At 34.1% G+C, this 17,640-nt stretch overlaps 2 protein-coding genes across 3 annotated transcripts in view; one reads left to right on the top strand and one right to left on the bottom strand.

The window, feature by feature from the left end:
• The window catches only part of LOC120624875 (cyclin-T-like), a 69,054-nt gene that overhangs the window by 30,959 nt on the left and 20,455 nt on the right, over positions 1-17,640 (top strand). The gene's annotated exons all lie outside the window — the stretch shown is intronic.
• On the bottom strand, positions 7,833-13,451 carry LOC120624881. 2 transcript variants are annotated; one of them, XM_039891642.1, is made up of 3 exons: positions 13,256-13,451; positions 12,347-12,716; positions 7,833-10,732 (listed from the first exon to the last, which is right to left on the bottom strand). In XM_039891642.1, the coding sequence occupies exons 2-3, from the start codon at positions 12,708-12,710 to the stop codon at positions 10,638-10,640; spliced, it is 459 nt and encodes a 152-aa protein (XP_039747576.1). In that variant the 5' UTR covers positions 12,711-12,716; positions 13,256-13,451; the 3' UTR covers positions 7,833-10,637. The 2 variants fall into 2 exon arrangements, with proteins under 2 accessions (XP_039747576.1, XP_039747577.1); XM_039891643.1 differs by lacking the exon at positions 13,256-13,451 and having other exon boundaries at positions 12,347-12,863.

Here is a 17,640-nt window from a genome sequence, read left to right as displayed (position 1 = left end):
ATTATTATTTGAATTTAAAAAATAAATTTTATAAATCTTACATAAACAGAAAAGAAAGATCTAGTTAAACTTATCTACCCTATGAAAAAATCATAAAATTTTTTGTCTATAAAAATTAAATCCGAGTGCTAGTTTCAGAGAGCGTTAAAACAAACGATGAAGCAAACTTCAGCCGTTTTAGAATTCGACGCTAAACGAAAAAATAACGCAAACCACTTTAAATTCTTTCCCCCCTTTTAAAGCAACGGTAATACGACCTTGTTTTGCAGGTTTTTTCAGTACTATTCCATTGATGCAAACGCGCATATACGTCGTTAAAAGCGTGCTGCGTTTAAGCATTTGTAACCCACATGAATGTTATTAATGCGAAAGTGCGTCTGTTTGTGTGTTATTTTTTGTACCTTTTTTGGTCAAACCAGAGCACTAAGATACAGCTTTTATACTATGATAGACATGATACTTTAGATCACGGAAAACACTAACGTAATGTTACCGGGAGATTTAAAAGAACTGCCTGTGTTACAGACTAAACTAGTCGATTTGTGGAGACGCTGCTGGCACCATTCACCAAGCTAATAGAGCAGCAAACAAAAAAATATTTACCCGTATTGAAACCACTGAACAACTACGAATTTTGCAAGGTTTCACAGCTTAACCGATCTTGTCATGCAGAGAGAGATTACATCCTTGACAAGGATATCGAATATCCTGGCCGGTACTCTCAAGATGTTTAAGAAACTGAAAAAAAACTTAAGTACATTTGTATCGCGTTGATATTTTCGGACCTCTTAACGGCGCTGTAAACTCGAGTACTCTGCTCGTAGAAAATAAATAGCCCCCTGAGCAAAGCTATTTAACAATATCGTATGAATCGCTAAACGAGGCCCTGCTTAAAACCTACATGCGATTAGTGCGCTCGCTCTCAAACTATACAGATTATTAATTGTACTTTAATGTTTCCTTGCTAGCTTAACTAAATTGATGCTCAAAACCAAGAAAATTTGAAGAAAATGAGTAAAAATTGTTCAAATAAATAAAAATTAATATACAATCATAACGTATAAGTGTTATATCATAGACAATTCGAAATATATAAAATTCCGATTTTTTTTTTCCACGTCCTTGGCTGGTCCAAGAGAGACTTTTGTATTATTCGGTCTTAAATGAGATATGAAGCCAAAATTATTATTTTCTTAACCGTAACTTAATAAAAACAATTGACATTATTAATTTTAAAATAATTACATATTAATTAGTAAAAACTATTTAAAAAATTATGTGGCTGTGACATCCACTATACAGTTTTAAGTTAATTTTGTTTTTAGGAATACGTAGGTCGTAGGTATCGCTTTTGTTGAATGTATAAAATCGCGGAAAAAAAAAACTTTCTTATTTAAACAAACTGATTTAAACCAAAATAACGCATTAAAATTAATATTTTCTAATTTAATACGTCTAAATAAATATGATGATATATAAATTATCATGATGATATATCCGAGTAAGGGGAGAATAAAGAGCAATATTAATCTGCCAGTTAATAAAATAATTAAATTAAATTAATTTAACGTTATTAATAAAACTGTATAGTACTTTAAATCTTTGAAATGACGATTCTTATGATACTGACGAGTTAGATTGATAAGTAAACTAAAAGAAATAAATGAAAAATGTATAAAAAAAATAATTAAGGAAAGGATTGCTGTGAACAAAACGTGGCCGATATTTTTAGTATAATTAATTAAATTATTTTAATTGTCACTGACGTTATCGATTAAAATAAAAGCTTAGCGTTCACCTGTCGTACGGTATACACACATTACGTTTACATACAATATGTTTTATGTTATACATATGTTAGCTTGGATCAGTTATTTTCAAGTTACCTTTTGACAATTCAAGCATGGCCCTTATAAATAGTAACGTATCGTCGGAACAGTTTTAAGTGTTTTGTCACACTTGAACTGGCAGTACTCAGTGTGAAGCGACGTGAACTATACCGACGTTATGCCACGTATATTTGTAAGGCTTTTAAAACAAAGAGCATTTCATAAGATAAGAAATAATATTTGGTGAACGTAAAGCCGTGCTAGCTTTCTTACACTTTGAAAGTTCATTAGTCGATTTATGGTTTATAACAATAAACTAAATTTAGTTAGTCCAATTATCGTTATAAAACTCCATAGCTCTATAATTTATGATATAAATATGTAAACTGCCTTAATAGGGAAACTGTTTTTTTTTAATTCGGTATACAAACTGATTGGACAAAGATATATCCCAATGCTATCTCTTTCTAACGTATAGCTTTGTCTTGTTCGGCTTGTGATACATGCTATTGATGTTAATTTATTGGCATCGGAATTGTCCTAAAATAGTATGCTAATTGTTATAAATGTGTAAATTTTCATAATATGAATCCCGAGGTTGTGTTATTGCATATAGCAAATGAAATCATTTGATAGTTGCTAAATGGTTTCGAATGCGAATAAATGAAGCCCCTAGAAATAATATAGTATGATCCAATATGTAGGTTAAAGAGTTTTTTAAGCCTCCCTAGCTTTTATCTTTTCATTATAACATTGCTTTTATTAATTGTGTTATTGGAGGCAGATTGTTAAACTTTGAGCAATTTTAAATTGTAGAGGTCAGCCTGAAGTGCGATCGTTTTATCACCATAAAGCTCACACTGTCATAAAGCTCGTTTGCGACAATAATGAAAAACACAATAAAAGCGATTTTATATAGTTTTAGCTACAATGAGGAGATTTCTCGAAGTTGTAAGTTAAAGGCGGTCGGGAAAAAGAGATGTTAAAGCGCTATTCTTTTTTCTTAAAACATATTTTTATCAAACTAAAAATTTTCGCAAACGAGCTGTAATTTGTTTTACGGAATTATTTGATACTATCTTTGAAGTTAAGCGTTTACGCCGCGTGGTATATGAATGTGTATACGGTCACCGTCTAATCGAGATTTTTGGTGCCCCTGTTGTTAACTTCAAAAAATGGTGATTAACATAAGGGCGATTTTCTTTTAATCTATTTTTTATTAGTATCTTAATGATTATAATATTTTGATGCTATGGGAGGTTACTGCGACAGCCTATGTAACGCAACGTTGCCTTAATTAGTACAACTTAAGTAAAAAAAAAAATAAGAATACTTTTTTAATTAGGAACCCCAATCTTTCTGGCTATCGTGAGCAGAGTGCTTCGGCAGTTCATACGTAATTTGTGTCTTTAAAAGTAGATTGAAACTGCAGGGTTTTCTGCTAGATGTCACTACAGTCGTCAATGAATATACATAGAGAATATGCCACGAATAAATTGCCACGATAGCCAAATCCGGGTTTAATACATATCCAAATCGCGGAATTTGCGTGATTTGGATATGTATTACGTATTAAAAAAACTATTTTGAATTTTCCTCCAAGTGTAGTTGAAACACTAAGAAATATGTCTCTAATAGATAAATTTTGTTTTTTTATAATAATTAGTTAGTATCTAGTTTAAGATTGTAAATTTTGTAAACTATAAAAAAAAAACAACAAAAACGTAGTTATTATAAATAGTAATATTAATTAATGATATAGTTGAATGTAGAAGTTCTTTTTCGAATATTTTCTTAATAAACCCTAATTTCGCTTGAGAATATATATTAGGTAAAAAAAACTCAAGTCGACATTTTTTATAAAGGTACGAACAAAGTGGGTCAATGTGTTTATAATGTAACTTTAAACTTTATCATAATCTGTGTAAGCGTAGAGTAACGGCCACGGTTCTTAATGCAGATAGAAAAAAAATGAGAAATCTTGTGATATGACAGTTCGACTCAGGTATATCAAGGTTGTAAAGTAGTATTGTTGTCTATATGTGTATTACTTCAAGGATTACAATTGTTACATATGTGCCCTTACGATTATCTTTTTTTTTTTTTTTTTTTCAAAATTCAAAAATGTTTTTTACAATGTTTTCATGTGAACAATCTATCTGTGAAAAATCTGACCGTGTTTCAGTGACAAAAATTAAAAAAATAGCAGTAACCAATTTTATTTTTGGAATAGAGGTAGTTTAAAGATCGGTCGCTCTTGATTTCACTAAGTTTCAGATGAGTGAGCCCGCTTATATAATAAGAAAATAGGCTTTCATATCTAACAATTGTAAAAATCTTTGTATTACCCACTTATGTTGATTTTGATTAGCAGGTTCACTGCGGTGCTCGGTATTTTGATTCCCTACCGTAAAGAATATTTTTCATCCTTCTTGATTCGTTATTAAATAAATTATTTTGAATCTATTTTGTTACCCAATACGCCAGCATTTTCCTAATGGATAATTATTTAAATTGCTGGAGATCTCTATGCTTTGTATTAGCGAAGGTTTTTTAAGAAAATACGCAGTTTAAGAGCAGCTGATCGAGAGAATATTTTTTCGCTTGAGTGAATGACCAGAACCCAGTGATAGGTGCCACCACGCCGTTCCTCTCGCACTTGTTATAGGGTGTTTGTTGTATTATCGAACCCCTAAAACATGCAAGTCATGTTCGGTTTGATAGTCGTCTTAGTCGGCTAAGTTAGTAAGTCGGCTAGCGGGACTATCTTAAGAGAACGTAGCTACGTCATATTAATGAAAAGATGTATTTAAGTCCACCTCTAACTAGTGGGAATGTCATTTTAGCACATTCTTGTACTATGGGGTAAAGTTTGGTGTTACTCTCTGCAGTGAACCTGTTAAGGGCTGATAATATGTGGCAACGCTATTAGAATCTACCGTCTATTCACTGCATTGCACTAAAATAAGCCCAGCCTAGCTTTAGAGCTGTCAACGGTGCCACTCTGCTCTTTGGAGAAAACCCAATCGGAATGACGTAGCAACATGAAAAAAAAATTGAATGTACGTAGGCAACATGGCGTCTAATAGTTAGGTTGGGTTTAGTTTTAAGTAAAAGAGAGCTATATATAAAAAAAAGTCCATAAGTAATTTACATTTGTGTGAACCAAATTAAATCTATGTAGCAGTAAACTTAAATTTTATTTTTCGGAAATAAGTTTAATACATTGTTATATACATTTGCTTTCATAATATACAGTGAAGCATTACTGAGTTTATTTTGCTGTAATTGGCGATAGCGAAACAATCAAAAATTATTTTTTTAGTAGCTTAGCTTTATAAAAACTCTTGAATCGTCCACAACGGTCAAACCATTTTTAGTGATTCTACCACTGGTTTGAAAAGATGATTCTGCCGAAAGGAAGATTTCGAGAAGCCCATCGAAAGCACGAGTTGCTTATTCTAGCATCATTTTAAAAATTAACAGTTACTTTTCTGTTTTGCGAAATATTGGAACAAAAACAACCTTTTCATTATGAAAATATTAAATTAAATTGATATTTAACTTATACAACTGTTAATCTAATATCATGTTATAAAAGCATACTACTGAGACCGTAATTCCTTAACGACATTTGTATTTAGAAGATATTTGGTTTTCGCGGATTATAGCAAACTAAGCCTACATTGTATATCACTAGCAAAGTACAACATGTATCCGGTGTTAACATAATTATTATTTTTTATTTAATTGATTTTGAATGTTTACTTAACGCTTAAACGTGGACGGTGGACGCTCAGCCTAATTGCCTATATTCGGGGAGCCCTGGCCCTATTTCTCTATGGCATTGTAATTGTGCATGAAATACGTTTTGTGACTTCAACAATCTAGAAGTTGGAGTCACAAACTAATAAGTGTCGTGGCCTCCACATGTCATATGGCTACTCAAATTAAAGCGTTGTGTTAGAAGCTTTATATATGGCCCACTCTTATACTACTCGGAAATTGAGAATAATTATGTACCGTACCTTATGTCTCCTGATATAAAGTTCACATTTAAATGTTTTAATTTGAGTCGAGTCGATATCGTGTGCGAAGCTCTTTAGGGTGTTTGAAAAACTACTATTGTCACGCGAATCTTACATCCAGTATAAGTAAAAGTAGTGTTGTTTTTTCGTCGTAAAATGGAACCTATTTTCTTTGACATTAAAGTCCAAACTCGTGATACCTACCGACTGACGAAATATCATAGAAAATTTGCAATTGTAAAACTGGGGGCAATAGGTCCGTTTTTTCTTTGACGTAATAGTTGATCTATTCATGAAAAAGTACAATTACGAGCGTCCAACTCTTAATACTGTGGGTTTACAAGTATTCAATGTCATAGTAAATAAGGGCCATGAACTTTCATTTTCAGCTTTTGTAACAACGCTTGGATCGTGGCCGACAACCAAGGCCAGGGCGACCCCAACCGAAAACCGTACCTTTAGTACGACGTTGCACAACACATTATCGACCATGGTTATCGAGCAACGAAAGTATAGTGCAGAGTAAAGCTGGTACTATCCATCTTGTTTTAACGCTCGTTTTGCAATGTAAAATATCGTATTAAGGCACCCTTAGTACGAGGTTGTACATTTCTAAAAATACCATAGTTATCGCGAAACGAAAGTATAAATTCAAGTGTAAAACTAATGTTATGCATCTTGTTTCAAAGCTCGAGTTGTAGTGTGTAATGTCGTACTATGGTACTGAATGTTGACCAAAAATAAGTTAAAAATGTATGCTAAAAACAAAAAAAAAAGTATTATGAAATTAAAAAACAGCATATCTATATTTGGAATCTTTATTTTTGACGTTTGATTTTATCCTCCACCGGATGATGAACATGAACATGAAATCGCTTTTCTCTTGTTTTGATAAAGTCGGGTAAAAAGGAAAGCTAAGCCAATTACACTTTTTTGATGATGTCATTATATTTCTTCTGCTGGGAAAAGGCTTCATCTTGTGGGTGAAGAGCGTACGTTGCAGAAATGTGGGTTGGTGGGCTTAAACGATTAATTGTTATCATGTCATGTGACAATAACCAGTACCAAAGGCTTAACGTGCTCTTCGAAGCTCAGGGGCACAGAATTAAGAACATACAGAACCCGTGTACACGGCTAATCTTGAAGCATCAAAAACCACTCCACTTATGAATGGTTTTTCGAGCAAAACGGTTAGTCACTTCATACCATTTAGCAGTTGCCAGTAATTAGTTTACCATGTTCTAAGCGTATGTACACCATAAAATGGGAAATAAATCGTGAGCTAGCAACGTTTCACGGGTGTAAAGTAAGACTTGCGCGGGGCGTTTCTACTGTTTTGGACACAATTCACTGCATATTGCTTACTGAGGATTATGTTCATAATTCAATACACAGGGGATACTACCCACAATTAGATATCCCAGGACCCGGATACCAAATTCCAATCGCTATCGAATTTACTAAATAAGTGCTGCTAATTTTACATGAGCCAGAAAATTCCTATCATAAAGTTGCCTTAAATAAGCCCGTTTAAAGAAAAAAACTGCAATAACAGAAAAATTTAACAAAGCTCAAATGTGTGATCAGTCTTATCGTTTAGATTGATTTTAGTTTTGACAGCGTGCCTCTTCGCTATCTCAAAGGTAAAACCTGGTGAAATTGTTGTACACTTGAAAACTTATTATCCAATTTTGAGCTTAAACCACATGAGCGAAAGTTTGTGGCCATTTGTCAAAGACAACAACTTAATGTCAGAGGTTAAGTTCTTGGGTAAAACGTCAAGCGTTCTTAACCTAACGTCCATATCATAAGCCAATGCATTAAACAAAGCGTACCCTTCATGAAATTTAATTAAGTTTTGTTAAAGTTGATGTTACTCACAAATAAATTAAAAATGTTTAATTATTTCCGATGATGGTATGTGATAAAAAAATGGGAAATGTTACTTACCCCCATACCTAATTAAAACAAATACTTACCAATAAACATTTATTAAAGAAAATAACAATCATACACGGAATGTAGTCATAATAGTTAGGTAGTAGAATAGACATATCCTAAAATATACGAAGAATAAATTATATTTGGCATACATCATTATATCATTTACTTCTAAATTAAAACTGCGTTCAAATCCTTTTGAGCCTTTAATAAAATGCATACCTCCATGTTATATAAAAGTATTATCTGCAAGCTAAATTAATATTAGGTAATCAAAAAACACCTAGCATATTGGTGCAAATTATTCGGTTCAATACGTTTATCCCCTTGTCACAAGAACATAGCGAACAAGAGAGTACTACCATGTGATCTGAAATTTAAGAGTTTATTGTACTATATAATAGGACCTATATCAGTAACACAAATCGTGCTATGCTTTTCAAATCATTCCCTATGGAAAAATGTAGATAACATGTGGACACGATCGCAAACACCGTGAATGAAAAATTGAATTTTATATATTCACATGTTCCTGGCCAAAGAATCATGGCCTTTTCTTCTATTGGGACATTTGAAATGATTATAGTGTAAAAACGACACCACGCACTCTTCTTGGGAAACTCTATTCTTCAGTACCATAGATAACAGCCTGTCCTGTCAATACAGTGTACAATGTATTTTAGGTCCAACCAACTTAGCATTGGTAAGTAATTTAGGACTAATAGCATATAGTCTTCAAGCTTGCGATAATATATAAAATGTAATTGAGAAACAAAATACCTTTTAGTAAAAATGTACCTACTCACTACTAAACATCGACTCTATCCGCAAATCCCATGCAGATGACAATAACACCGTAGAATATTTAAGTCTATCATATTTGAGTGATCCGTACTCTTTGGATGAACACAGATGCATTTTAAGAGAGGCTCGCCTACTAACAAGCATCCACTTGGACTCGAAGCGAGATAACTAAATTACTAACCAATGAATTTAACAATTAAAACAATATTTAAAACATAGCTTATTAATATGGAAAAATAAACGCATTTTAAAAGTAAAAACATATTGTCTTCAGCGTGATATAAAAAATGTCAATTTAATAAATTATAATAAACATTTAATTAATGGCATGATTCAATAAAATATGGCGTAGGTACGCATTTTTAATTAATTAAGTAAACGCCAATCTATTTTTCATTAAGAAGACAAGTTATTTGATAACAGATAAATATTTTAAATAGAACAACATCAATATTTATTGAACATCCATTCATAGACCGAATAAATTATTCCTTAATTTAAAATTTAAATCAGTCGATTGTATATCAATGGTGTCAATTCTGGTGTACACAAATTTCTCAACTGAATTGACTGACCTAAAAATTAAATCACTAAATTGACAGGCTTAGAAAGGACCTGTCGATTTAGTTTTGAGAATGCGTGAAAAAAAAAAAAACAACACCAATGCAGTTATTCAGCTAGCTATACGAAATCTTTAGAGTAAATTGTTATTTGGCAGATCTAAAAATATTTTTTTCACTTTTTCTCTTATTTGAAATCAAAATGTGCAATAAGGCAGTGATATTTTAGGGCTGTCAATTTGGTTCAGAGATTTATGTACAACTGAATTGGCACAGATACCTGAAATAATATTATTTTATACTTTAGTAACTATATGATTTGTAATTTTCATAAATCTCTCTAGAGAGATAGACCGTTATAAATCGGGCGTCATAAAAGCGGACCCATTGATTCCAAAGCCACAACTAACAACTAATAGTCTTCTATATATACCATGGTATGGTATATAGTAAATATATACCATAATGACCCAGTACTGAATCCCGAGAACTGAACCGTGAAACCGCCTTTGAACTGTCTGTACGAGGTAAGTACCTAATCATTTCATAGGCTTTTTAGTCTTAAATATGTTAAAAATATCTATACTTAAGTACGTACATAAAAAGATATCTTTTTATTTATTTATGTAGGTATGCATTTTTTTTAACATGATTTTGTTAACTTTTCTGAAAAAGATTTTCCCTATAAAGACCGATTAGAAAAAAATTATGCATTTTAAATGCATAAGGACTACTAATGAAATAATTTTTTTATTCTTATTAGTATAATAACTAGAAACTAGATTGTGAAACAAACCATAAAGGTTTGTTTCACAATCTAATTTTTAGTAATTTAAGGATATATTCTAGCATAAAAAAGGCTTCTGGCCAAAAGGAGACCTTGGCTTTTAAGAAAATATCAGAGTCTATCGCCGGAACACAAAATGGGCCCAGTGGTCAATGATTCCCAGTCAATTAGGGGTCCGGGTCAGATCTATAAAAATTCCTGGACAAAAGGGGGCAACCGATACGTTTAAAAGCAGAATATATTATTTCAGGCATTCCACATAAGACTATTTGTCACAGTAGCTCTCATCTAATAACCCCTAGAAGTTAGCACGTCGACAGCAGTTCTGGATTGCTCGATTCGGGTGTTAGGTCTTTAGTGTACAAAAACTAAGATGTTTTTAATCCAACCCTTGGTGTTGCAATCATCTATTATTATAGCAACAATTTCGTCGCTCCCAACCTAACGCTGGCAGCGGTTCTATTAAGTCACAAATATACAGTGACCTTGTAATTACGTACATCAATCGTTGCAACGCACTTCGTTATAATTTAAATTATACAAATGTTTAGGAGACCTGCTTTTAGTTGAGGTGATTAAAGACTTTGTTTGGCCGCTTGACATGCATACAACTGTAGTTGGTTTTTAATATGGGCAAACTACTGTAACAAATAGCCTTTAATCGCGCTCACGTCTGACGTTTGTCATTTTATTTCTTCTTCTTGAGTTGTTTGAGCTTCTTTTTCTCCTCTTGTTTGGTCTTTTTGTCTTTTATCGATCTGTACAGTTTGTAGCCGAAGAATACTAGAACAAATAAAAGATGTAAAAATTAATAGTTTTCAAGTTTTTATCTGTGCTTTAAAAAAAGCGTCATCCCTCAACATACACCGGGGAAAAAGTGCCGCTACTTTAAAGCTGTCAGCTTGGGTAACTTTGTATGTCACTTTCTAAACTGTCGACTGTAAAAGTACCTAGTATGGTTCCCTGAGACTGTCAGATGAGTTTACAAATAAACTGACAGTTTTAAAGGGATAGCAGTATATTTAATCCTGTCACTTTAGTGTAGGACTTCTTTACTACTCCGAAATAGCATAGAAGAATTGTTAAAACACGTTATGATTAACTCCCTCGGTAGTAGTGACTTAGGTGGGCGGTGGTCTTATACGCCCGAGGTTCCGAGTTCGATCCCGCAATTTTTTAATGTATAATTTCTGAATGTTCTCTGGACTGGTATGGCGGGTTCAGTCGTGGCTAGTTACCACCCTAACGACAAAGACATCGCGAAGCGACTTAGCGTAGTTACCGATTGCGAGAATGGCTTAAATATTTAAGGTAAGACCGCTTCCATCTCAGACTGCATCATGCACTTACTACTAGGTAAGATTGCAGTCATATGCTAACTTATAGTAAAAAAAAAAAAAAAAATTGATGATTTCTTTGATATGTTTGTTTAATCAATATGCCGTATGGTGGCATATTGCTGGGCTTTGTTTTACGGGCTTGTTGGACGTGAGCGTATAAAAACATCACAACTAAAGTTATAAGTCAATTAGTTTATTACCTCTTGAAGATTTTGCTTTAGGCCTTAATTAAACTAAGTTTTGAGTGTTTTAATTTGCCGTGTGACACTCAAAACAAACAAAGTACCTATATGTATTCTAAAGGCCTAATTGAATAATGACGGTTTTAATGAAATCTGTGCCTGTTACGCAAAATATACATAAGAATAATTTTGGTTTTGCTATGAAATTAGGTAAGTACCTCTATCGTTTTAGTCATTAATAACGTAAGGATTGGATAGAGGCAGTCTTAACTTTGCGGAATTTCATGATATATTATGAAAATTAAGCTAGATTTGCTATATTCTTAAGAACTTAACAATGATTCATTGTAAAGTCAACATCTCCTGATGATCGGAGCATCATCAGGAGATGTTGACTTTACAATGACGGACTTTACAATGACGGAGCGAAACGTGCGTAGAGAGTACATTGCCGAAGATCTGTTTGGTGTGGAATATAAAGATTGAAGAAATTATAAAATACACCAGAGACATACAGCTTTTTCCGAAATAAGTATAGCAAATAAGGCTTAATACTCATAATTTAATTTAAGGAGTTTGTTTTAAGTCTATATCAACTTGTTTTAGGTATACTTATGGTACTTATAATAGCATAAACGGCTTAAAGTGCTTTTCGACTCGATCGCCCAACACGGCAGTCAGGGTGCGGAATCTCCGCTCCGCAAGCCACGCATGCGGTAGGTCTTCTCTGCTTTTGCTTGCGCGCCGTTACTCTCAATGAGTATACACAGTTGCATAGCTATGCACTCATCAGTGTAAGATCACATACCTCTCGGTAATGGCTAACGCCAATTTCCTAACACCGGGTTTATTTATAATTTCCAAATAAAACATACCCAAGATTAGGAAAATAACTACAGCGACCGCCGCAACCAAATACACTTGCCCCATGATTGCACCTTTGATAGCTTCTTCGAGTTCTGTCATATCGATTGGCGTTTCTTCCAATTTCGCAGCCAACTTTCCCATGATCTCTTGTTTTAGGTAACTTAAAAAGTATTCCTTATCACCTTCATCCAGAGTTTCGTAATGATCTAGAATCTGCTGTAAGGTTTGCCTGACTTCCTCAGCCTCTTCGTTATCTGGTACGGAAGCGACCATTCTTTGGAGCATAGACAATACGTCTGCATTTTGTATGGACTGTTTCAATTGTCCTTTGACGAACTTTTCTAATTGCATTCCAGAACCCGACGCCTCCATTGTCGCCTTTACACGCGGCAAAGTGAAAAAAAAATGGTTATCTATGGTTTATCTCCTATCAATCTATTAAACTATAAATTGAATTAATATATTTTTTTCTCCTCAATTCAAGAGTGGTTAAAAGAAAATATGTATAACGGATAATTCTAAAGGAATTGCTGAAAAATTGGTAATTTTTACATGGTATTTCCCACTTCGTATTTCAATACATGGCTTTCTTTAGGTCGTACGAAGTTCACTTAATAAAAGTCTGTCAGTAATTTCGAAATCACTGCCATCATATGTTTGACGGGCATTACAATCAAAATTATTTTTTAAAATATTGTCTGCAGTCTTTTAAGTGTTTGACGGTCAGTCCGAATCTCCGAAACGGCTGAACCGATTTTGACGAGTCTTTCTACCGAAACAAATCGGGTCTTTTCCGCGATACAAAGTTATACGAGCAATAATGTCTTGCGTCTCCTTTAGATTAAAGAAAATATAAATTAATGATATGTGTGTATTTACTTATTTTGTTTAATATTATTAAATGAGTATCTACTTACCACACGTTATAAATCAACACTTTTAGATAAACTAATAAAGTACTGGTTGGTCGAAGGTTGGTCCTATCTTTATGAATGCAACTTAATTTCGGGCGCTATCGCGGGTCTTCATGCCGATAGCAACTGTCTTATCGCAATTAGCGATAACGATTATTTAAAATCAAAATAAAGTCTTAATTCTCAAGTTTGTTTTCAGAAATCGATTCTTCAATGTCACATTCGTTTGTTTATTATAAGTCTCCCAGTTTTTGCTGAATATATATACATACATACGCAACTAGTATACGATGTTGTTATTTTTATGTACAGATTTATTTTAAAAATGACGATTATAAAGTACCTTTTAATTGTAATTAAATTTTCGACCCTAATGCATTGTTGTGGCGTAAATTGAATCAGTTGAAGAAATACATAGTATTTACTTGCTTTACAAATGCCATGATTTCAGGCTAAAATGTTACTATTACTAAAAGAAACAACATTTCTATTTTAATTGCTGCAAACGTAGTGTTCTATAGGAAAAAGAGTTTTTAAAATCTTTTAATATTAATTACTTTTTAAGTCTATCCATTACAGACAAACTTACAAAAATTCAAAACGGTCGTTTTAATAGTATTAAAGTAAAGAAGTTTAAATATGAATCTTTGAATAACGATTTCTAGAATTCGATATATCCGCGAAATTGCAATAGGTACACGTAATAAGAGACCTGCGTTATCAGTCAGTAGGTATTATTATCAGGGAATTATATACGCAACGGAGACGTGTCGATCTCCAACCGGCCGATTTACACCGTCCGGGTAAAGTGATTAAATATCATACATTTCGATAAATCTATATAAATTAATTGATTTGAAGTGTACGTTTACATTGTCACAAACAAAAAACCAACAGTTTCCCTGACCGAGAATTTCTCGATTTCCGAAAATTTCGAAGATTGGGAAATAATTGCACAAGTGTGTGCGCTAACACAGGCACTCTCTCTGTTCCTTCCGTCTCACATCTCACATGTCTGATGATATAGCAGATCCGACATGCCGATAGCATTTCCGAGGTACGGGGGTGAATCACCACCAATTTTCAAAGGTTACTAAGAATGTCTTTATAGAACAAACCAATATTATTTATTGGCCCGACCCGGGGATTGAACCTATGCTACGTGATCTGCAGTCAAAGATGCTCAGCACTAGACCAAAGAGGCAGTTACGTCAAGAGTGTATAGTGGTGGTCAAGAGTGTATCGAAAAATGTTACGTATTACAAGTTATACGCGGACGAAGTCGCGGGCTCGATTCATATAAATTAACCTACATAACAATTGCGTAACATACAGTTATCTAAATTAAAAAAGAGATTAGTAATTGTGATAAATCGAAATTAACAGCTCTTTGATAAATATAAAACTACCTGCACCCGTTAACGCTGCGCTATGGCTAAGTCTCGGGACTATTCCAATTTCCCGTTCTTGTGAGTTAAGAAATAACTTTCTATGTGTAATAGCGACGATTGTATAATTGTTTAAATATTTTCGACATGCGTTGTGTTAATCTGGCTTAATACTAAACAACAACATTTTTGCCCACGTTATAAAAATAGTTTCTCCCGGTTTCTGGTTTGCTTTACAACTATAATTATTTCAGGCCGAAATCCTTATATATTTCTGAATTAAATATTACTACTACTAGCTGAGAATGTAGTATTCTGTAGTTTTGAACTTTTTAATTTCATACATAAATACAAAAATCAAACTTAAATATCCTTCAGATATTTATGATATTATTCGCATATTTTCTGTAGGACTAAAATGCGCTCGATGAGATAATTATGTCTTCCATTCACTTGTACTATTTCTACCAGATAAGACAAGATAATGGGTAGGCATACCTATGTTGTTGTACCTATATCTTAGCTTTACAGATAAGTTTATTTTTTTGTCCACAAAAAAAAAATTATTCACTATCCCACACAATAAACGCCGATCCACCGATTGCTATAGCCCGCCCGCGCTATAACATCGCTTACTCGTAGGAGTCGTAAAAAAATAATCTTCCTTATAATTGAACTATTAAATGCAACAAACTGTTCTGCTATATTTTTAACCGATTAATAAAATTAGGCTTTCTTTGACTTATTATTTCTCCGGGAATTGGGGACCGCATTTTAAAATTATTTTATTGTTTAACTATCGAGGTGGTCCTGTTATCACCAACTCAGGATCTGACGAGGTCATCCCATGGAGTTCGAGGAAATTTCTCTAATTTATGGGCATAGACACATAATAATTATTATACGTATAATAATTATACTTATAATTATACTAATAATTATATTATACTAATAATTATATTATACTAATAATCATATTATTATACGTATAATAATTATACTTAACGTCATAATTAGCGGCCAACATGAGACGTTGTCGCTAACTAAGTATATAAGAAGGCTCATTGTCACTCAGCGGGCGATAGAGAGAGCTATACTTGTAGTATCGCTACGTGATCGAATCAGGAATGAGGAGATCCGTAAAAGAACCACAGTTACCTACATATCTCAAAGAATCGCGGAGCTAAAGTGGCAATGGGCGGGGCACGTTTCTCCGGTAAACGCAGCATTGTTAGACCCCCGACGAGAAGGACGTTCGACATCAAGCGAGTTGCAGGAAGCCGCCCGAACCAAGCGGTACAAGACCGTGGTGTTTGGAACTCCTTACCAATATACGTATATCCAATGTCCAGAAGTGGACGTACTGACGAAGACGTTGCAATCTATAGCATATAAAATATATAAATAGTTGAGAAGCGATGGATTGCTAGGTGCCTATAAAAGAGTGCCATCTAGTTAAAATACTCGGAAACATAATTGTAACAGGTAACCATTTCGATTCTACACAAATCGAATTTAACTTTCACGCATTCGAATAGTCAAAAGTCAAAGTCAAAGTCATGTAGTCGTGTGTAGGTAAACCAATTCAGAAAATTTTACACTGGGCACTCTTGCGCGCAGTCGATCGGTGTTACGGATCGCATGTAGAGGCCTTAATCAAGCTTTTTATGAACTGATACCGAGAAATTATTTTACCGTATAATTGGTTCAAGATTCTTTCGCTTGCAGTGGCGTAGTTTTTGCAAAACAAACTCCATCCCGGCATTTTTACAATACCGGCTACTTTAGAGCTCCTTTACTTCAGGTAGTCAAATTTGAGCTTTAGTACAATATGTATGGTATCCATATTACTCTGATATTTCAATATATCGATACTCTTCGATTGCGAGCGAGCACAACTTGAACTAAGGGTCGTTAATATGCCAATTACACCAACACGGCGTTAATATACTCACTAATTATTAAAAACATGATAACAACGAAGGTAACAGCCAAATATGTCCCGACCCCATGCCCGCCGAAGAACTGTGGCAGGTCCCCCGCCAGCATACTCTTGAGACTCTCCTTCATCTCCTCATCCATTTCTGAGGACTGCAGGAGTTCTAGCAGTTCCTTCCTCGAGGGCTGGTAGTTCTCATCCTGTAGCAACTCCTCAAGTTTCTGGAGCTCCTCGTTCTGCAGGTCCGCCATTATTTGTGATCACAATTTGACGCGGAGCTGAAGTTTTGAACACGTCTTCAGTCGTCACGAACGGGTTGGTTTGTTGACGTGAAGTGTGACCGATATTATTATGGATATCGCCACGTGGAGCTGAATCGTCGGATACGCGAATGGTGTAGTTCACAGGAAATAGCGATTAGTTTTTTTTTTTTTTTTATAGTAGTAGTCGACGGACCAAGTAAACGGCCCACCTGATGGTAAGTGAAAAACTATCGCCTATATAAGTCAAAGTCGAAGTGAACAATATCTTTATTCAAGTAGGCCCATAGGTGGCACTTTTGATGCGTACATATGAATTACACGGTAGTGAGATGATGGCGATAACCACATTCGTATAGGCAAACAGTAAGCGGTGCATCAACGGAACTCGTCCTGCAGCATGCCACCCTTTGTCTACGAACCTGAGGCGTACGTGTTAAGCCACATTTGCCTGTGATTACAGACCGAACACAGCATACAACAATAAACATGGCGTTAGTACTTTCCCCGGACGAGCTCTGCCCACAAAAAACTCTATTACTACTATATTTAAAAAAAATTGAATTTTAGAAGAGAATGAGAATGTTATATCCGCTGAGATTAAGAACTGTTAAAGATGAACAATCCCACCTTACATTATCTTTGCTTTACAGTAATGGTTTATGCAGCGCATGCCTAACTTGAGACTTTTTGCTATATTTTGACTTATTTATAAAATACATTTGGAAAATATACCCTATGTTATTCTAATGTAACATATGCATGAGTAGTTTTTGCGTGAAAAATCAAAAATAAAATCCC

This window comes from Pararge aegeria, chromosome 7, assembly GCF_905163445.1.
Source record: "Pararge aegeria chromosome 7, ilParAegt1.1, whole genome shotgun sequence".
NCBI classification, from domain to species: Eukaryota; Metazoa; Arthropoda; class Insecta; order Lepidoptera; family Nymphalidae; genus Pararge; species Pararge aegeria.
This window is presented reverse-complemented; position numbering and strand designations above follow the sequence as displayed.